We start from the raw sequence: 22475 nt of genomic DNA on the forward strand, positions 1-22475 counted from the left end.
ATCCCAAACAGAGGGAGGGGACAGATGAAGGGGGACAGCCACAGAGACCCACCATCCCAAACAGAGGGAGGGGACAGATGAAGGGGGACAGCCAACGAGACCCACCATCCCAAACAGAGGCAGGGGACAGATGAAGGGGGACAGCCAACGAGACCCACCATCCCAAACAGAGGGAGGGGACAGAAGAAGGGGAACAGCCACAGAGAAACCCACTAGATCCCTCAAATTCAAGTCTGGACCAGCAGGTCCTCTTAGGGTAAGATGTGAATACTCCTACACTAGATAAACATTAGGGTCATTGCACTTCAGGGACAACAAACATCAAAACATCGTCAAAACATTGTCAAAACATTGTCCTAATATAGAAAATCACTTGGGAGCGTGAAAGTTTGTTTCATCTGTTTCAACCTGTTTGCGCCAGTCAGATTCAGCCAGGGATCCTATAGAATACAACACCATGTGAAAAAGACCGATTGGAACACTTGTTGTTTTGAGTTTGTGCCCAATTAACAGACTGATCAACATCAGACAGGACAGATCTCAGCTCTTGGTTCAGTTAGTCCCAGGTTAGACAGGACAGATCTCAGCTCTTGGTTCAATCCAGTCCCAGGTTAGACAGGACAGATCTCAGCTCTTGGTTCAGTCAGTCCCAGGTTAGACAGGGCAGATCTCAGCTCTTTGTTCAGTCAGTCCCAGGTTAGACAGGACAGATCTCAGCTCTTGGTTCAATCCAGTCCCAGGTTAGACAGGACAGATCTCAGCTCTTGGTTCAGTCAGTCCCACAGTCAGACAGGACATATCTCAGCTCTTGGTTCAGTCAGTCCCAGGTTAGACAGGACAGATCTCAGCTCTTGGTTCAGTCAGTCCCAGGTTAGACAGGACAGATCTCAGCTCTTGGTTCAGTCAGTCCCAGGTTAGACAGGACAGATCTCAGCTCCTGGTTCAGTCAGTCCCAGGTTAGACAGGACAAATCTCAGCTCTTGGTTCAGGCAGTCCCACAGTCAGACAGATCTCAGCTCTTGGTTCAGTCAGTCCCAGGTTAGACAGGACAGATCTCAGCTCTTGGTTCAGTCAGTTCCAGGTTAGACAGGACAGATCTCAGCTCTTGGTTCAATCCAGTCCCAGGTTAGACAGGACAGATCTCAGCTCTTGGTTCAGTCAGTCCCAGGTTAGACAGGACAGATCTCAGCTCTTGGTTCAGTCAGTCCCAGGTTAGACAGGACAGATCTCAGCTCTTGGTTCAGTCAGCTTCACAGTCAGACAGGGCAGATCTCAGCTCTTGGTTCAGTCAGTCCCACAGTCAGACAGGACATATCTCAGCTCTTGGTTCAGTCAGTCCCACAGTCAGTCAGGACAAATCTCAGCTCTTGGTTCAGTCAGTCCCACAGTCAGACAGGACAGATCTCAGCTCTTGGTTCAGTCAGTCCCACAGTCAGACAGGACAGATCTCAGTTCTTGGTTCAGTCAGTCCCAGGTTAGACAGGACAGATCTCAGCACTTGGTTCAGTCAGTCCCAGGTTAGACAGGACAGATCTCAGCTCTTGGTTCAGTCAGTCCCAGGTTAGACAGGACAGATCTCAGCACTTGGTTCAGTCAGTCCCAGGTTAGACAGGACAGATCTCAGCTCTTGGTTCAGTCAGTCCCAGGTTAGACAGGACAGATCTCAGCTCTTGGTTCAGTCAGTTCCACAGTCAGACAGATCTCAGCTCTTGGTTCAGTCAGTCCCACAGTCAGACAGGACAGATCTCAGCTCTTGGTTCAGTCAGTCCCACAGTCAGACAGGACAGATCTCAGCTCTTGGTTCAGTCAGTCCTAGGTTAGACAGGCCAGATCTCAGCATTTGGATCAGTCAGTCCCAGGTTAGACAGGACATATCTCAGCACTTGCATCAGTCAGTCCCAGGTTAGACAGGACAGATCTCAGCACTTGGATCAGTCAGTCCCAGGTTAGACAGGACAGATCTCAGCACTTGGATCAGTCAGTCCCAGGTTAGACCGCCAGTTGGTGGGGATTGAGTTGAAAAATCAGAAAGGACCAGACACTCCAGGTAGCTTCCCCTAACCACAGACCTAGGATCAGATGACCTAATGCTAACACTAACCATTAGAGCAGTGTTTAATTTGTTGTCCTAGCACTACACAGCTGATTCAAATAATCAACTTATGAGGCCTTTGATTTCAAATCAGATGTCTTGAGTGCTAGGGAAACAACTAAGATGTGCACCCCTTTAGGTCCCCAGGACCAGGGTTGAGAAATACTGCTCTAGGGGATGACAACTAATCTGACTCTGGAGCAGTGCTAGAGTAGGTAGAAACTCAGGAAATCTAAGGAAGTCTCTAGATTTTGCTCGCCTGAAGTAGAGTATATTATGATAAATTGCAGGCCACACTACTGCCTAGAGAGTTCTCAGCTATACTTTTCGTGGCTGTTTATTTACCACCACAGACAGATGCCGGCACTAAGACCGCACTCAGTCATCTGTATAAGGAAATAAGCAAACAGGAAACCACTCACCCAGAGGTGACGCTCTTAGTGGCCGGAGACTTTAATGCAGGGAAACTTAAATCAGTTCTACCAAATCTCTATCAACATGTTAAATGTGCAACCAGAGGGAAAAAAATTCTAGATCACCTGTACTCCACACACAGAGATGCGTACAAAGCTCTCCCTCCATTTGTTAAATCCAACCACAACTCTATCCTCCTGATTCCTGCTTACAAGCAAAAATTAAAGCAGGAAGCACCAGTGACTCGGTCTATAAAAAAATGGTCAGATGAAGCAGATGCTAAACTACAGGACTGTTTTGCTATCACAGACTGGAACATGTTCCGGGATTCTTTCGATGACATTGAGGAATACACCACATCAGTCACTGGCTTTATCAATAAGTGCATTGAGGACATCGTTCCCATAGTGACTGTACGTACATACTCCAACCAGAAGCCATGGATTACACGCAACATTTGCACTGAGCTAAAGGGTAGAGCTGCCAGACGAGCTAAATCACTTCTATGCTTGCTTCGAGGCAAGCAACACTGAGGCATGCATGAGAGCATCAGCTGTTCCGGACGACTGTGTGATCACGCTCTCCGTAGCCGACGTGAGTAAGACCTTTAAACAGGTCAACATTCACAAGGCTGCGGGGCCAGATGGATTACCAGGACGTGTGCTCCGGGCATGTGCTGACCAACTGGCAGGTGTCTTCACTGACATTTTCAACATGTCCCTGATCGAGTCTGTAATACCAACACGCTTCAAGCAGACCACCATAGTCCCTGTGCCCAAGAACACAAAGGCAACCTGCCTAAATGACTACAGACCTGTGGCACTCATGTCCGTAGCCATGAAGTGCTTTGAAAGGCTGGTCATGGCTCACATCAACACCATTATCCCAGAAACCCTAGACCCACTCCAATTTGCATACCGCCCAAACAGATCCACAGATGATGCAATCTCTATTGCACTCCACACTGCCCTTTCCCACCTGGCCAAACGGAACACCTATGTGAGAATGCTATTCATTGACTACAGCTCAGCGTTCAACACCATTGTACCCTCAAAGCTCATCACTAAGCTAAGGAACCTGGGACTAAACACCTCCCTCTGCAACTGGATCCTGGACTTCCTGACGGGCCGCCCCCAGGTGGTGAGGGTAGGTAGCAACACATCTGCCACGCTGATCCTCAACACTGGAGCTCCACAGGGGTGTGTGCTCAGTCCCCTCCTGTACTCCCTGTTCACCCACGACTGCATGACCAGGCACGACTCCAACACCATCATTAAGTTTGCTGACGACACAACAGTGGTAGGCCTGATCACAGACAACAACGAGACAGCCTATAGGGAGGAGGTCAGAGACCTGGCTGTGTGGTGCCAGAATAACAACCTATCCCTCAACGTAACCAAGACTAAGGAGATGATTGTGGACTACAGGAAAAGGAGCACCGAACACGTCCCCATTCTCATCGACGGGGCTGTAGTGGAGCAGGTTGAGAGCTTCAAATTCCTTGGTGTCCACATCAACAACAAACTAGAATGGTCCAAACACACCAAGAGAGTCGTGAAGAGGGCACAACAAAGCCTATTCCCCCTCAGGAAACTAAAAAGATTTGGCATGGGTCCTCAGATCCTCAAAAGGTTCTACAGCTGCAACATCGAGAGCATCCTTGACTGATTGCATTACTGCCTAGTACGGCAATTGCTCGGCCTCCGACCGCAAGGCACTTCAGAGGGTAGTGCGTACGGCCCAGTACATCACTGGGGCAAAGCTGCCTGCCATCCAGGACCTCTACACCAGGCGGTGTCAGAAGAAGGACCTGAAAATTGTCAAAGACCCCAGCCACCCCAGTCATAGACTGTTCTCTCTACTACCGCATGGCAAGCGGTACCGGAGTGCCAAGTCTAGGACAAAAAGGCTTCTCAACAGTTTTTACCCCCAAGCCATAAGACTCCTGAACAGGTGGTTACCCGGACTATTTGTATTGTGTGCCCCCCCAACCCCTCTTTTACGCTGCTGCTACTCTCTGTTTATCTTATATGCATAGTCACTTTAACTGTACATTCATGTACATACTACCTAAATTGGCCCGACCAACCAGTGCTCCTGCACATTGGCTAACCGGGCTATCTGCATTGTGTCCCACCACCCGCCAAACCCTCTTTTTACGCTACTGCTACTCTCTGTTCATCATATATGCATAGTCACTTTCACCACACCCACAAGTACATTCTACCTCAATATGCCTGACTAACAGGTGTCTGTATATAGCCTTGCTACTCTTATTTTCAAATGTCTTTTTACTGTTGTTTTATTTCTTTACTTACCTACACACACACATACCTTTTTATTCTCCGCTCTATTGGTTAGAGCCTGTAAGTAAGCATTTCACTGTAAGGTGTAACCTGTTGTATTCAGCATTTCACTGTAAGGTCTACCTACACCTGTTGTATTCAGCATTTCACTGTAAGGTCTACCTACACCTGTTGTATTCAGCATTTCACTGTAAGGTGTAACCTGTTGTATTCAGCATTTCACTGTAAGGTCTACCTACACCTGTTGTATTCAGCATTTCACTGTAAGGTGTAACCTGTTGTATTCAGCATTTCACTGTAAGGTCTACCTACACCTGTTGTATTCAGCATTTCACTGTAAGGTCTACCTACACCTGTTGTATTCAGCATTTCACTGTAAGGTGTAACCTGTTGTATTCAGCATTTCACTGTAAGGTCTACCTACACCTGTTGTATTCAGCATTTCACTGTAAGGTCTACCTACACCTGTTGTATTCGGCATTTCACTGTAAGGTCTACCTACACCTGTTGTATTCAGCATTTCACTGTAAGGTCTACCTACACCTGTTGTATTCAGCATTTCACTGTAAGGTCTACTACACCTGTTGTATTCAGCATTTCACTGTAAGGTCTACCTACACCTGTTGTATTCAGCATTTCACTCTAAGGTCTACCTACACCTGTTGTATTCAGCATTTCACTGTAAGGTCTACCTACACCTGTTGTATTCAGCATTTCACTGTAAGGTCTACCTACACCTGTTGTATTCAGCATTTCACTGTAAGGTGTAACCTGTTGTATTCAGCATTTCACTGTAAGGTGTAACCTGTTGTATTCAGCATTTCACTGTAAGGTCTACCTACACCTGTTGTATTCAGCATTTCACTGTAAGGTGTAACCTGTTGTATTCAGCATTTCACTGTAAGGTGTAACCTGTTGTATTCAGCATTTCACTGTAAGGTCTACCTACACCTGTTGTATTCGGCATTTCACTGTAAGGTCTACCTACACCTGTTGTATTCAGCATTTCACTGTAAGGTCTACCTACACCTGTTGTATTCAGCATTTCACTGTAAGGTCTACTACACCTGTTGTATTCAGCATTTCACTGTAAGGTCTACCTACACCTGTTGTATTCAGCATTTCACTGTAAGGTCTACCTACACCTGTTGTATTCAGCATTTCACTGTAAGGTCTACCTACACCTGTTGTATTCAGCATTTCACTGTAAGGTCTACCTACACCTGTTGTATTCAGCATTTCACTGTAAGGTCTACCTACACCTGTTGTATTCAGCATTTCACTGTAAGGTCTACTACACCTGTTGTATTCAGCATTTCACTGTAAGGTCTACCTACACCTGTTGTATTCAGCATTTCACTGTAAGGTCTACCTACACCTGTTGTATTCAGCATTTCACTGTAAGGTCTACCTACACCTGTTGTATTCAGCATTTCACTGTAAGGTCTACCTACACCTGTTGTATTCAGCATTTCACTGTAAGGTCTACCTACACCTGTTGTATTCAGCATTTCACTGTAAGGTCTACCTACACCTGTTGTATTCAGCATTTCACTGTAAGGTCTACCTACACCTGTTGTATTCAGCATTTCACTGTAAGGTGTAACCTGTTGTATTCAGCATTTCACTGTAAGGTGTAACCTGTTGTATTCAGCATTTCACTGTAAGGTGTAACCTGTTGTATTCAGCATTTCACTGTAAGGGCTACCTACACCTGTTGTATTCAGCATTTCACTGTAAGGTGTAACCTGTTGTATTCAGCATTTCACTGTAAGGTCTACCTACACCTGTTGTATTCAGCATTTCACTGTAAGGTGTAACCTGTTGTATTCAGCATTTCACTGTAAGGTGTAACCTGTTGTATTCAGCATTTCACTGTAAGGTCTACCTACACCTGTTGTATTCGGCATTTCACTGTAAGGTCTACCTACACCTGTTGTATTCAGCATTTCACTGTAAGGTCTACCTACACCTGTTGTATTCAGCATTTCACTGTAAGGTCTACTACACCTGTTGTATTCAGCATTTCACTGTAAGGTCTACCTACACCTGTTGTATTCAGCATTTCACTGTAAGGTCTACCTACACCTGTTGTATTCAGCATTTCACTGTAAGGTCTACCTACACCTGTTGTATTCGGTGCACGTGACAAATAAACGTTGATATGATTTGAACTGCACCTACCCACTGACACAGGGTCAGATAGTTAAACTGAACAAAAATATATACAACGCAACATGCAAAAATGTCAATGATTTTACTGAGTTACAGTTCATATAAGCAAATCAGTCATTTGAAATATATTAATTAGGCCCTAATCTATGGAATTCACATGACTGGGCAAGGGCGCAGCCATGGGTGGGACTGGGAGGACATAGGCCCACCCACTTGGGAGGCAGGCCCAGCCATTCAGAATGACTTTTTCCCCACAAAAGGGCTTTATTACACAGTTTCATCTGCTGTCCAGGTGGCTGGCCTCAAACGATCAGGTAAAGAAGCCGGATTTGGAGGTCCTGGGCTCGCGTGGTTACACGTGGTCTTCGGTTGCGAGGCTGGCTGGACGTACTGCCAAATTCTCTAAAACGATGTTGAGGGCAGCTTATGGTAGAGAAATTAACATGAAATTCTCTGGCAACACCTCTGGTGGACATTCCTGCAGTCATCATGCCAATTGCACGCTCCCTCAAAACCTGAGACATCTGTGGCATTGTGTTGTGTGACAAAACTGCACATTTTGGGGCCTTTTATTGTCCCCAGCACAAGGTGCACCTGTGTAATGATCATGCTGTTTAAACAGCTTCTTGATATGCCACACCTGTCAGGTGGATGGATTATCTTGCCAAAGGAGAAAGGCTCACTAACAGGGATGTAAACAAATTAGTGCACAACATTTGATAGAAATAAGCTTTTTGTGTGCGTATGGAACATTTCTGGGATCTTTTATTTCAGCTCACGAAACATGGGACCAACACTTTACATGTTGTGTTTATATTTTTGTTCAGTATATTTCATCCCCCTAAAGGTTAACGTTAGCATTATGGGTTGGGTAATCTGACCCTAGATCTGTGGTTAAGGATAACGAGTACCCACTCCATAAAAAAACACAGGTAGAAGGTCAGAGGTCCAGAGAGGTGTGGCCAGACACAGGTCAGAAGATAGTAAAAGGGTGAGGCCTCTATGACAGCGGGTCTCTCTGAGACAGAGGAGGAGGAGATGCTAACACCCTACAAAAAGAAAGAGATTACGGGAAGAGAGGAGGAAAGAAGGGAGGGAAAGGAGGGAGAGAAGTAAAAGGAAACTGAATGAGAACAAGGGATGGATGGATGAACAGGTGAAAAGAAGAAGAAATGGTGGACAGGAATAAAGAGCAGGGAAAGACTCCCAATAGGCTTGTTCACCAGAGATCCTCAATAATAGATAATACCATGCTAACCCCTTACCCTAACCGCACCCTAACCTCACCCTAACCTTTAGACTGCTAAACCCTTACCCTAACCTCACCACTAACCTTTAGACTGCTAAACCCTTACCCTAACCTCACCCTTAACCTCACCCCTAACCTTTAGACTGCTAAACTCTTACCCTAACCTCACCAATATCCTTTAGACTGCTAAACCCTTACCCTAACCTCACCCCTAACCTTTAGACTGCTAAACCCTGCTAAACCCTTACCCTAACCTCACCCTTAACCTTTAGACTGCTAAACCCCTACACTAACCTCCCCACTAACCTTTAGACTGCTAAACCCCTACACTAACCTCCCCACTAACCTTTAGACTGCTAAACCCCTACACTAACCTCCCTCTATCCTTTAGACTTGTAAACCCTTACCCTAACCTCTAGACTGGTTAGACTCATCTTGCCTTGACCACTGGCCTTACTCATATCGTCCATATACCTGCCTTGTGTACTGGGATGTACCTTGTGTGTGTCTATCTGCCTACTGGGATGTACCTTGTGTGTGTCTATCTGCCTACCCTGTCTTGTGTACTGGGATGGACCTTGTGTGTGTCTATCTGCCTACTGGGATGTACATTGTGTGTGTCTATCTGCCTACTGGGATGTACATTGTGTGTGTCTATCTGCCTACCCTGTCTTGTGTACTGGGATGGACCTTGTGTGTGTCTATCTGCCTACTGGGATGTACCTTGTGTGTGTCTATCTGCCTACTGGGATGTACATTGTGTGTGTCTATCTGCCTACCCTGTCTTGTGTACTGGGATGGACCTTGTGTGTGTCTATCTGTCTACTGGGATGGACCTTGTGTGTGTCTATCTGTCTACTGGGATGGACCTTGTGTGTGTCTATCTGTCTACTGGGATGTACATTGTGTGTGTCTATCTGCCTACCCTGTCATGTGAACATTCCACTTTGAGAAATGACGTCTTCAGAAAAACATCAAAATAGTCATGTACTCACATTGCTGGCTGGGATCGGAGTCGGCGGTGGTCATCTTGACGTAATTGGTTGGGAACAGACCGGTGATCCCATTGACCTCTCCTTTCCACCAATCGGGGTCGTTCTTGTCGAACACACTGATCATCTGACCTTTGGAGAAGCTCATCTCTTCCTCGTTGGCTGCTTTGTAGTCGTACATGGCAATGACCTGACACACTGGAGGAGAGAGAGAGCAAGAGACAGGGGGAGAGAGAGGGGGGGGGGGGGGGAGGGGGGGGGGATGAGGTGTGAGGCAGTGGAGGCTGATGGGAGGAGCTATATCAGGACAGCCTCATTGTATTGGCTAGAATGGAATAAATGGAACAGAATCAAACATGTTTCCACATGTGTGATGTGTTTGATACCGTTCCATTCATTCCATTCCAGATATTACAATGAGCCTGTCCTCCTATAGCTCCTCCCACCAGCCTCCTTGTAAACTATACATTCACTTTTCTTACCTACTAAAGGTGTGTGTTTCCTGTGGGTGTATGTGTATGCTACCTGGTAGAGGTGCTGGTGTGGACTTGCTGCTGTTAGATCCCAGCATTTTGACATGACAGGCAGGAAACCAACCCTTCTGACGCTTCTTTCCTCGCGCCTTAGAGACCGAGAGAGATCAATCAGTCAATCAGTCAACCATATGTATCAATCGAATGCTGTGTTTAGACAGGCAGCCCAACTTTGATCTTTTTTTCCACTAATTGGTCTTTTGACCAATCAGATCAGCTCTGAAAAATATCTGATGTGAAAAAATCTGATCAGAATCTGAAAAAACAATATCAGAATTGGGCTGCCTGCACAGGAAACCTAATTCTGATATTTTCCCACTAATTGGTAATTTTTTACCAATCAGATCAGATCTTAATTCAATAACTGTAAATCAACACAGCCAAAATCATATTGCCTTATTTCATTAGAGTCTAAAACAACCATTAATCAATCAATGAGCCAACCTGCAGTTCTCCGAGCAACCAGCCGGAGGAATTCTTGCTGAGGATGAGGATGAGCTGTCCTGGAGCCAGGCTGAGCTGCTCTGTTCCTGTGGCCGTGTAGGCAGTGCTCACCTGGGCTATCTCTGCGCGTGTACACACACACACACACACACACACACACACACACACACACACACACACACATAACCACACACACACGCACACACACACACGCACACACACACACACACACACACACGTAGGGAGTAACATCAGATTTAGAGGAAGTGTTGAAAGGAACAAAGTGTGGATATGCATTTCTCCAGTTGACTCACCTGGCTTTTTCCCAGGCTGTCCTGGCTTCCCGGAGCTGCTGGATGTCTGAAATAACAAGTTAGAGAACCAAGGTCAGATACAAATTAAAGTCAAGGACGTGTGTGTGTGTGTGTGTGTGTATCTTACGCCGGTCTCTTTGGGTTTGACGTAGTTGGAAGGGAACACTCCAGTGCGGTCTCCAATGCCTCCGCTCCACCACTCTCCCTCTCTCTGGGTCACCAGGATCACATCCCCCTCTCTAAACGTCAGGTCGCCAGGCTCTGGGCTCTCATAGGTGTACAGCGCCATGTACTCTGATTTGTGAGACAAAACATCACCTCTCAGAGAGACATTCTGATTGGATGATACAAACATGACCTCTCAGAGAGACATTCTTATTGGATGATACAAACCATGACCTCTCAGAGACATTTAATTGGATGACACAATTCACTACAGAGTCATGGACATTACCATCTGAGAAGGCAGAACTGTATTTTATAATGTTTTATTAGCGAACGAGGGCGAGAGAGAGAGAGAGCGAACGAGGGCGAGAGAGAGAGCACGAACAAGGGCGAGAGCACGAACGAGGGCGAGAGAGAGCACAAACGAGGGCGAGAGAGAGAGAATGAGGGTGAGAGAGAGAGAGGCCGGGCGAGAGTGAGAGAGAGAGGACGGGCGAGAGTGAGAGAGAGAGGCCGGGCGAGAGAGAGAGAACAAGGGCGAGAGAGAGAGAGAGATGGCGAGAGAGCGAGAGAGAGGGCGAGAGAGAGAGAGAGAGGGCAAGAGAGAGAGAGAGAGAGGGCGAGAGAGCGAGAGAGGGCGAGAGAGCGAGAGAGGGCGAGAGGGCGAGAGAGGGCGAGAGAGCATCAGGGCGAGAGAGCGTCAGGGCGAGAGAGCGTCAGGGCGAGAGAGCGTCAGGGCGAGAGAGCGTCAGGGCGAGAGAGAGAGGGCGAGAGAGAAAGTGAGAGGGCGAGAGACAGAGAGAGGGCGAGAGAGGGCGAGAGAGAGGGAGAGAGAGAGAGAGAGAGAGAGAGAGAGAGAGAGAGAGAGAGAGAGAGAGAGAGAGAGAGAGAGAGAGAGAGAGAGAGAAGGGAGTACCTTCCTGTTGAGCAGCATCTGAGGCCTCCACTTCATCTGGGGGAGAATATGTCAGGCTGAGACAAGACAAACGACATTAATAAAACAAAATAATACTTTTCTATCATAAGACCAGTACTACCGTGCCCAGTAACAACAAGCAGCCTTGCAGACATATGTTTTTATTTATTTACTTCACCTTTATTTAACCAGGTAGGCTAGTTGAGAACAAGTTCTCATTTACAACTGCGACCTGGCCAAGATAAAGCAAAGCAGTTTGACACATACAACAACACAGAGTTACACATGGAATAAACAAACATACAGTCAATAATACAGTAGAAAAAAGTCTATATACTGTGTGTGCAAATGAGGTAGGATAAGAGAGGTAAGGCAATAAATAGGCCGTAGTGGCGAAATAATTACAAATTAGCAATTAAACACTGGAATGGTAGAATGTGCAGAAGATGCATGTGCAAGTAGAGATACTGGGGTGCAAAGGAGCAAAATAAATAAATAAATACAGTATGGGGATGAGATAGTTGGATGGGCTATTTACAGATGGGCTATGCACAGGTGCAGTGATCTATGAGTTGCTCTGACAGCTGGTGCTTAAAGCTAGTGAGGGAGATATGAGTCTCCAGCTTCAGTGGTTTTTGCATTTCGTTCCAGTCATTGGCAGCAGAGAACTGGAAGGAAGGGCGGCAAAAGTAGGAATTGGCTTTGGGGGTGACCAGTGAAATATACCTTCTGGAGCGGGTGCTGAGATAAGGTGGGGCTTTACCTAGCAAAGACTTGTAGATGACCTGGAGCCAGTTGGTTTGGCGACGAGTATGAAGCGAGGGCCAGCCAACGAGAGCGTACAGGTCACAGTGGTGGGTAGTACATGGGGCTTTGGTGACAAAATGGATGGCACTGTGATAGACTGCATCCAATTTGTTGAGTAGAGAGTTGGAGGCTATTTTGTAAATGATCGCCGAAGTCGAGGATCGGCAGGATGGTCAGTTTTACGAGGGTATGTTTGGCAGCATGAGTGAAGGAGGCTTTGTTTGCGAAATAGGAAGCCGATTCTAGATTTAATTTTGGATTGGATATGCTTAATGTGAGTCTGGAAGGAGAGTTTACAGTCTAACCAGACACCTAGGCATTTGTAGTTGTCCACATATTCCAAGTCAGAACCGTCCAGAGTATTGATGCTAGGCGGGCGGGCAGGTGCAGGCAGCGATCGGTTGAAGAGCATGCATTTAGTTTTTCTTGCATTTAAGAGTAGTTGGAGGCCACGGAAGGAGAGTTGAATGGCATTGAAATTCGTCTGGAGGTTAGTTAACACAGTGTCCGAAGAAGGGCCAGAAGTATACAGAATGGTTTCATCTGCGTAGAGGTGGATCAGAGAATCACCAGCAGCAAGAGCGACATCATTGATGTATACAGAGAAAAGAGTCGGCCAGAGAATTGAACACTGTGGCATCCCAATAGAGACTGCCAGAGGTCCGGACAACAGGCCCTCCGATTTGACACAATGAATTCTGTCTGAGAACTAGTTGGTGAACCAGGCGAGGCAGTCATTTGAGAAACCAAGGCTGTTGTGTCTGCCGATAAGAATGTGGTAATTGACAGAGTCGAAAGTCTTGGCCAGGTCGATGAATACAGCTGCACAGTATTGTCTCTTATCGATGGCGGTTATGATATCGTTTAGGACCTTGAGCGTGGCTGACGTGCACTCATGACCAGCTCTGAAACCAGATTGCATAGCTGAGAAGGTACGGTGGGATTCGAAATGGTCGATAATCTGTTTTGATTTGGCCTGTTCAAGTACATGTGACTGAATTCTACACACACACGACTGGATTCCTTCACTGTGTGTGTGTGTGGGAGGTGTGTGTGTGGGAGGTGTGTACGTGTGTGTGTGGGAAGTGTGTACGTGTGTGTGTGTGGGAGGTGTGTGTGTGGGAGGTGTGTGTGTGTGTGTGTGTGTGTGTGTGTGTGTGTGTGTGTGTGTGTGTGTGTGTGTGTGTGTGTGTGTGTGTGTGTGTGTGTGTGTGTGTGTGTATGTGTGTGTGTGTGGGAGGTGTGTGTGTGGGAGGTGTGTACGTGTGTGTGTGGGCGGTGTGTATGTGTGCGTGGGAGGTGTGTGTGGGAGGTGTGTACGTGTGTGTGTGGGCGGTGTGTATGTGTGCGTGGGAGGTGTGTACGTGTGTGTGTGGGCGGTGTGTATGTGTGCGTGGGAGGTGTGTGTGTGGGAGGTGTGTACGTGTGTGTGTGGGCGGTGTGTATGTGTGCGTGGGAGGTGTGTGTGTGGGAGGTGTGTACGTGTGCGTTTGTGTGGGCGGTGTGTACGCGTGCGTGTGTATGTATATATTTACGCAGTGGTCTTGTCATTATCTCCCAGAAGTGTGACGTATGTTTTGGGGAACCAGCCCTGAACCCCGTTGACCTCCCCCAGCCACCAGCTGTCCTGCTGCTCCAGCACCCGGATCACATCCTCCTTACTGAAGTTCAGATGGCTCTCTGTCTTAGCTGTCCACGAACACAGAGCCTGGGCCTGCAGGCTGCCCACCACCTAGAGCAAGAGAAGGAAGGATGGAGGGAGAGAGAGTGATGGAGGGAGATAAGATTGAGGGAGAGAAAGAGAGAGGTAGATAGCAGAAGGAACAGGGGTCAAATTTAAATTGGGATATTGTAGGTAATGAAACAATACGTTTTTCACTCATGGATTAAAAAGTACTAGATCGGTGTAATCATATTCCTAACACCAGCCGTTTCCTTTTTAAATCCATGAGGAGAGTGAACCAGGGAAATCAGAGAAGACATGAGGAAGAATCTTTGCCTGATGACTGAATTCCGCTGCTAGTGGGAGTGGCGTTTGACCAGAGCGTTGTGGAGGGGTAGTCAGGGTAGTCAGGATAGGGTAGTCAGGATAGTCAGGGTAGTCAGGATAGTCAGGAAAGTCAGGGTAGTCAGGGTAGTCAGGATAGTCACGGTAGTCAGGATAGTCAGGGTAGTCAGGATAGTCAGGATAGTCAGGGTAGTCAGGGTAGTCAGGATAGGGTAGTCAGGGTAGTCAGGATAGTCAGGGTAGTCAGGGTAGTCAGGGTAGTCAGGGTAGTCAGGATAGTCAGGATAGTCAGGGTAGTCAGGGTAGTCAGGATAGGGTAGTCAGGGTAGTCAGGATAGTCAGGGTAGTCAGGGTAGTCAGGATAGTCAGGATAGTCAGGATAGTCAGGATAGGGTAGTCAGGGTAGTCAGGATAGTCAGGGTAGTCAGGGTAGTCAGGGTAGTCAGGATAGTCAGGATAGTCAGGATAGTCAGGATAGGGTAGTCAGGGTAGTCAGGATAGTCAGGGTAGTCAGGGTAGTCAGGGTAGTCAGGGTAGTCAGGATAGTCAGGATAGTCAGGATAGGGTAGTCAGGGTAGTCAGGGTAGTCAGGATAGTCAGGGTAGTCAGGGTAGTCAGGGTAGTCAGGGTAGTCAGGATAGTCAGGATAGTCAGGATAGGGTAGTCAGGGTAGAGGAATCGGTCTGGTCTGGTAGCAACATGATCTGTCTGCGGTGTTACGACACGCTTGTAGGCGATGTCATGGTGACGTTGGCTAGCGAAGCTCATACGCAGAAACACATCCTCAGGTCTAACAGTCGTCTCGCGCCGGACTGCAGATGTGCAGGTCATCAAATCTAAAAGACACTCCTTCAATATAGAAGTTGTTTTTGACAAAAATGAATAGGAAGTTGGGGTATTAGCTTGTTCAACTACGTCAGACAACGGCTCAGATCTACGTTGTGCCATTAGATTCAGAGAAAATAATGTTTCACTTCTCTCATTGATTAATAGTTGTTTTAGACTATAAACCGAAAGGTTGCTGGATCGAATCCCTGACAAGGTAAAAATCTGTCGTTCTGCCCCTGAACAAGGCAGTTAACCCACTGTTCCCCGGTAGGCCGTTATTGTAAATAAAAATGTGCCTAGTTAAATAAAGGTTAAATTAAAAAATATATATATCTATATATAAAAATAGTATATATCTGATTGACTTCTCTAACCCCAAATCCCGGGCTGGTCTGCTTCGCAAGCATTCCTGGATGTCTTGTGATGATGCGCCTCTGTGTTTAGAACCTGTGGTGGAGCCATCAATCTCCATAGTGGCCATTTTGAACACCTACCTACTGTTGGGGTCAAATTGGGGTCATGAGTGGGGCTGCACCAAATGTTTGATGTATTATAATAATTGATAATGCTTATGTTGTATTAATAGAAGGGGAAGGGGTCTTATAGCCCTTCCCCTTCTATTAATACAACATAAGCATTATCAATTATTATAATACATTTATAGGGTCCTAGACTACAGATTACAGACTACAGATTAACAATATATATATTCATTATAAGGTTTAATTGTTCCACAGTCTTTTCTAGCCTCTGCCTCTTATAAAGAATCGATCTGAGAGATTTGTGAATTATTGCAGGGTGTCTGTGAGAAGGCACCTCTAGGCTATGTGAGAAGGCACCTCTAGGCTAAAAGAGATTAGACACAGAACCTTGCAGGGGAATGAAAGAGATAAGAGACTAGTCAGACAGACATCTATAAGTCAACTTGGGGAGTGGACATTTACTGCTGAGCCCTTAGAAAACACTGGAACTATTGTATCTCTCGTGTAAGTTTGTATAGCTGTGTATGCATGGGCTTGGTCTGATGAGTAGAAGGTAATGACATATGCTGTGACATCACAAGGGCTGGACTTCGGGCTTAATAAAATAACTTGGGACTTTTCCTATTTTGCAAAACTAAGGAGAGACATCAGTTGTATGTGTGATGTTTGATCTTTGACTTCTGTCTACAGCTGGATTTTGATTAAAATTGTTATGATTTATAAGTGCACATTTTGAGTGTTCCTTATATGTTAAGTAAATAAAACGGAGCACAGAAAGACGGAACCAACACTACCCTAGCTTCAATTGGCTCGTCCCACTCCTCCTCTACCTGTACCTGCTCCGAGGGGGTGGGGTGAGGGGCGTGTGTAGGTGTGAAGGCGGAGTTCTGTCCTCTTGACATGGAAGCATCTCCCCCGGGTTTCCTGGAAGACATGAAGGGTCAGAGGTCATGAACTTTTCAGTCAGCAGTACAGTATTTACATTAAATCACCATATCAATGTCTCATCAGGGTTGAGGAAAGGTTACACGCTCCACACCTATGAGAAATACCTATGGCTAGAAACGGTGTGTGTGTCTATGTGTGTGTGTGTATGTGTATCTATGTGTATGTGTGTATGTATATTATCCAACCTACCCAGTGTTGATGGGGGTGGAGAGCTGTGGTCTGAGGGCCTGTTTAGCAGCATAAACAGCAGTAGTAGCACCAGCAGTGGTAGTCGTAGTAACAGTAGCAGGTCTCTCTGATTTTAACTGTCTCTCTACATAACTCTCTGGGAACCAGCCCATCTTCCCCTGACTACTCCCGTACAGCCAACCCTGCTCTCGCTCCGTACTCTCATCCACCTACACACACACAAACAGATGAATTGGCACACAACAGTCAGACAACGGTCAGACAACAGAGCAGCAGAGTGTAGAATTAAATCCAGAAATAAATTGTCATCTGTATGGTTCTAACCTCGATGACCTCATCGGCTTCAAAGCTGAGTTCTTCCAGGTTGCGAGCGGTGAAAGGGTAGAGCGCCCGGAAGGAAGTGAGCGTCGCAGACTTCTTGTGCTCTGTGGCCTGGGGTTGCAGACCACCTGGAACAGCCAATCACACAACAGCACCTCATGACGTCACCTCAGTTAACATTTTAAAATATAATAATCTCAAATGACACCCTCCTATAAAGTGCACTACTTTTGTCCAGAGCAACCACGTGGCTATCAGCTCTCCATATCCTAACAAAGGTTTAATAGAACAGTCTAGTGGTTCCTCCTTACCTTTCCTCTCCTCTAGTCCTCCAAGAAGGGCTGACAGTTTGTTGTGGATGTCTGTCTTCCCTGCACGCTGCCGCAACGCCGCCTCCTCCTCTCTCCTCTTCGCTTCTTCCTCCAGCATCCTCTCTTCTTCCTCCTGCTGCCTCCTCCTCTCCTCATCCTTCCTCTTCCTCTCCTCCTCCAATCTCTTCTTGTCCTCCTTACACCTCTTGCTCTCCACCTCTTCCTGCCTTCTCTTCTCTTCCTCCCTCTCCTCCTCTAACCTCTTCCTCTCCTTTTCCTCCTGTCTTCTCCTCTCCTCCTCCCTCCTCTTCCTGCCCTCTTCCTCCTGTCTTCTCCTCTCCTCCGCTCTGCTTTCTCGTTCTACCTTTTCTTTAGCAGCTAAGATGCGGGCTTGTGTCTCCTTCTCCTCCTCCTCTCTCAGTTTGGCCTCTCTCTCTTCCTGCAGCCTCCTCTGTCTCTCCTCCTCCTCTCTCTGCAGCTTCTCCTGCCACTGACGCTCCTTCTGCAGTTTAATACGCCTGGAGAGAACGGGAGGGAGGGAGGGAGGGAGGGAGGGAGGGAGAGAGGAGGAGAGCGGGAGGGAGAGAGAAGGAGATAGGGAAAAGACAGACAGGCCTATGTCAAAGACCAGATAATGCTTGAGCATGTCTGTGTGTTAGGCAGAGGGAAGAGCTGTTCACCTTTTGGCCTCCTCCTCCTCTCTCCTCTCCTCCTCCTCCCTCCTTTTCATCTCCTCCTCCCTCCTCTTCCTCTCCTCTTGCTCTCTCTGTCTCTCCAGTTCTCTCCCTTTGTCCTCTTTGATGCTCCGTAGTTTATCCAGAGCCGACTGCTGCTTCCGCTGGCTCTCTCTCAGTTCCTGATGTTACCACATCAACAAGAGGGCACATTTCACCACATACTAACACGGTCACACATTCAGAATCACAACACCATCTATTACATTTACACTTCAGTCCTTTATGAACTGGCAACAACAGAGGATCTAGCAGGATGGCACAGCGAGCACTGGGATGAGAGGGTTGGACAACTCAGAGAAGAGTGTTTTAGACACAAAGAGAGAGAAAAGAGGAGAGAGAGAAATATATATATAGTACAGTACTGTACCAGTCAGAACTGTTTGGACACACCACCTCATTCAAGGCTATTTCTTTGTTGTTTTACTATTTTCTACATTGTAGAATGTAGAACAAAGAATGCAAAGCTGTCATCAAGGTAAAGGGTGGCTATTTTAAGAATTTCGAATATAAAATATATTTTGATTTGTTTAACACTTTTTTGGTTACTACATGATTCCATATGTGTCATGTCATAGTTGTGATGTCTCACTATTATTCTACAATATAGAAAAACCCTTGAGAGAGTAGGTGTCCAAACTTTTGACTGGTACTGTATATAATATATATATGAGAGAGAGAGAGAGAGAGAGAGAGAGCGACAGAGAGCGAGTAACAGAGAGGCAGACAGAGAGAGAGGCAGAGAAAGAGAGAGAGAGAGGCAAACAGAGAGAGAGAGAGAGAGAGGCAAACAGAGAGAGGCAAACAGAGAGAGAGAGAGAGAGGCAGAGAGAGAGAGGCAGACAGACAAACAGAGAGGCAGACAGACAGGGAGAGAGGCAGGCAGACAGACAGGCAGACAGACAGACACAGACAGAAAGGCAGACAGAAAGGCAGACAGACACAGAGAGAGAGAGAGAGAGAGAGAGAGAGAGAGAGAGAGAGAGAGAGAGAGAGAGAGAGAGAGAGAGAGAGAGAGAGAGAGAGCACCTTTAGGAGGTAGAAGAGGTTACTCAGGCAGGTGAATAGAGAGACAGAGAGATATAGGGAGAGAGAGAGCACCTTTAGGAGGTAGAAGAGGTTACTCAGGCAGGTGAATAGAGAGAGACAGAGATATATAGGGAGAGAGAGAGCACCTTTAGGAGGTAGAAGAGGTTACTCAGGCAGTTGAATAGAGAGAGGAGACACTGTAGCAGACAGTCATCAGCATCCCCATACTGCAGCAAGACAGACCAGGAGAAAGAGAGGAGGGAGGAAGAGAAGGCAGGAGGGATTAGAAAGGAATGGGTCAGACAGAGAGAGAGTGAAGGAGGAGATAGAGGGAAGGGGAATAGGATGGAGAGAGAGAGAGAGAGAGAGAGAGAGAGAGGAAGACGAGCACAAAAAAGGCCAGCGCTTCAGTAGCCGGTTAGACACACAGAGAGAGAAGCAGAAGATCACACTGGTTATCAATCATAAGTGGCAAACAAATTACTGAATCATTCCAGCCCTTTCACATATCATTCACATTAACAATCAATCTCCAACCTTGTTCCTGGAGAGCTACCCTCCTGTAGGTTTTCACACCCCAACCCTGTTCCTAGAGCGCTACCCTCCTGTAGGTTTTCATTACAACCCTGTTCCTGGAGAGCTACCCTCCTGTAGGTTTTCACACCCCAACCCTGTTCCTGGAGAGATACCCTCCTGTAGGTTTTCACACCCCAACCCTGTTCCTGGAGAGTTACCCTCCTGTAGGTTTTCATCAAATGGGGTCATGAGTGGGGCTGCACCAAATGTTTGATGTATTATAATAATTGATAATGCTTATGTTGTATTAATAGAAGGGGAAGGGGTCTTATAGCCCTCCCCTTCTATTAATACAACATAAGCATTACAATTATTATAATACATTTATAGGGTCCTAGACTACAGATTACAGACTACAGATTAACAATATATATATTCATTATAAGGTTTAATTGTTCCACAGTTTTTTCTAGCCTCTGCCTCTTATAAAGAATCGATCTGAGAGATTTGTGAATTATTGCAGGGTGTCTGTGAGAAGGCACTCTAGGCTATGTGAGAAGGCACCTCTAGGCTAAAAGAGATTAGACACAGAACCTTGCAGGGGAATGAAAGAGATAAGAGACTAGTCGACAGACATCTATAAGTCAACTTGGGGAGTGGACATTTACTGCTGAGCCCTTAGAAAACACTGGAACTATTGTATCTCTCGTGTAAGTTTGTATAGCTGTGTATGCATGGGCTTGGTCTGATGAGTAGAAGGTAATGACATATGCTGTGACATCACAAGGGCTGGACTTCGGCTTAATAAAATAACTTGGGCTTTTCCTATTTTGCAAAAAAAGGAGAGAAATCAGTTGTATGTGTGATGTTTGATCTTTGACTTCTGTCTACAGCTGGATTTTGATTAAAATTGTTATGATTTATAAGTGCACATTTTGAGTGTTCCTTATATGTTAAGAAATAAAACGGAGCACAGAAAGACGGAAACAACACTACCTAGCTTCAATTGGCTCGTCCCACTCCTCCTCTACCTGTACCTGCTCCGAGGGGTGGGGTGAGGGGCGTGTGTAGGTGTGAAGGAGTTCTGTCCTCTTGACATGGAAGCATCTCCCCGGGTTTCCTGGAAGACATGAAGGGTCAGAGGTCATGAACTTTTCAGTCAGCAGTACAGTATTTACATTAAATCACCATATCAATGTCTCATCAGGGTTGAGGAAAGGTTACACGCTCCACACCTATGAGAAATACCTATGGCTAGAAACGGTTGGGGTGTCTATGTGTGTGTGTGGATGTGTATCTTGTGTATGTGTGTATGTATATTATCCAACCTACCCAGTGTTGATGGGGGTGGAGAGCTGTGGTCTGAGGGCCTGTTTAGCAGCATAAACAGCAGTAGTAGCACCAGCAGTGGTAGTCGTAGTAACAGTAGCAGGTCTCTCTGATTTTAACTGTCTCTCTACATAACTCTCTGGGAACCAGCCCATCTCTCCCTGACTACTCCCGTACAGCCAACCCTGCTCTCGCTCCGTACTCTCATCCACCTACACACACACAACAGATGAATTGGCACACAACAGTCAGACAACGGTCAGACAACAGAGCAGCAGAGTGTAGAATTAAATCCAGAAATAAATTGTCATCTGTATGGTTCTAACTCGATGACCTCATCGGCTTCAAAGCTGAGTTCTTCCAGGTTGCGAGCGGTGAAAGGGTAGAGCGCCCGGAAGGAAGTGAGCGTCCAGACTTCTTGTGCTCTGTGGCCTGGGTTGCAGACCACTGAACAGCCAATCACACAACAGCACCTCATGACGTCACCTCAGTTAACATTTTAAAATATAATAATCTCAAATGACACCCTCCTATAAAGTGCACTACTTTGTCCAGAGCAACCACGTGGCTATCAGCTCTCCATATCCTAACAAAGGTTTAATAGAACAGTCTAGTGGTTCCTCTTACCTCCTCTCCTCTAGTCCTCCAAGAAGGGCTGACAGTTTGTTGTGGATGTCTGTCTTCCCTGCACGCTGCCGCAACGCCGCCTCCTCCTCTCTCCTCTTCGCTTCTTCCTCCAGCATCCTCTCTTCTTCTCCTGCTGCCTCCTCCTCTCTCATCCTTCCTCTTCCTCTCCTCCTCCAATCTCTTCTTGTCCTCCTTACACCTCTTGCTCTCCACCTCTTCCTGCCTTCTCTTCTCTTCCTCCCTCTCCTCCTCTAACCTCTTCCTCTCCTTTTCCTCCTGTCTTCTCCTCTCCTCCTCCCTCCTCTTCCTGCCCTCTTCCTCCTGTCTTCTCCTCTCCTCCGCTCTGCTTTCTCGTTCTACCTTTTCTTTAGCAGCTAAGATGCGGGCTTGTGTCTCCTTCTCCTCTCCTCTCTCAGTTTGGCCTCTCTCTCTTCCTGCAGCCTCCTCTGTCTCTCCTCCTCCTCTCTCTGCAGCTTCCTGCCACTGACGCTCCTTCTGCAGTTTAATACGCCTGGAGAGAACGGGAGGGAGGGAGGGAGGGAGGGAGGGAGAGAGAGGAGGAGAGCGGGAGGGAGAGAGAAGGAGATAGGGAAAAGACAGACAGGCCTATGTCAAAGACCAGATAATGCTTGAGCATGTCTGTGTGTTAGGCAGAGGGAAGAGCTGTTCCCTTTTGGCCTCCTCCTCCTCTCTCCTCTCCTCCTCCTCCCTCATTTTCATCTCCTCTCCCTCCTTTCCTCTCCTCT

The 22475-nt window shown here is 46.8% G+C and overlaps 1 protein-coding gene across 1 annotated transcript in view; it reads right to left on the reverse strand.

Annotated features, from left to right (window-relative positions):
* LOC120023003 (intersectin-2-like) overlaps positions 1 to 22475 on the reverse strand; it is a 113305-nt gene that overhangs the window by 25610 nt on the left and 65220 nt on the right. The window contains 16 exon segments of the mRNA XM_038966955.1: positions 9232 to 9426; positions 9754 to 9850; positions 10206 to 10327; positions 10520 to 10565; positions 10647 to 10813; positions 11601 to 11656; positions 13943 to 14139; positions 16562 to 16649; positions 16863 to 17071; positions 17187 to 17311; positions 17495 to 17834; positions 18183 to 18260; positions 21844 to 22136; positions 22139 to 22206; positions 22208 to 22240; positions 22394 to 22438. Of these exon segments, the coding sequence (XP_038822883.1) occupies positions 9232 to 9426; positions 9754 to 9850; positions 10206 to 10327; positions 10520 to 10565; positions 10647 to 10813; positions 11601 to 11656; positions 13943 to 14139; positions 16562 to 16649; positions 16863 to 17071; positions 17187 to 17311; positions 17495 to 17834; positions 18183 to 18260; positions 21844 to 22136; positions 22139 to 22206; positions 22208 to 22240; positions 22394 to 22438 (2159 nt within the window).

This window comes from Salvelinus namaycush, chromosome 28 (assembly GCF_016432855.1).
Source record: "Salvelinus namaycush isolate Seneca chromosome 28, SaNama_1.0, whole genome shotgun sequence".
Lineage (NCBI taxonomy): Eukaryota > Metazoa > Chordata > Actinopteri > Salmoniformes > Salmonidae > Salvelinus > Salvelinus namaycush.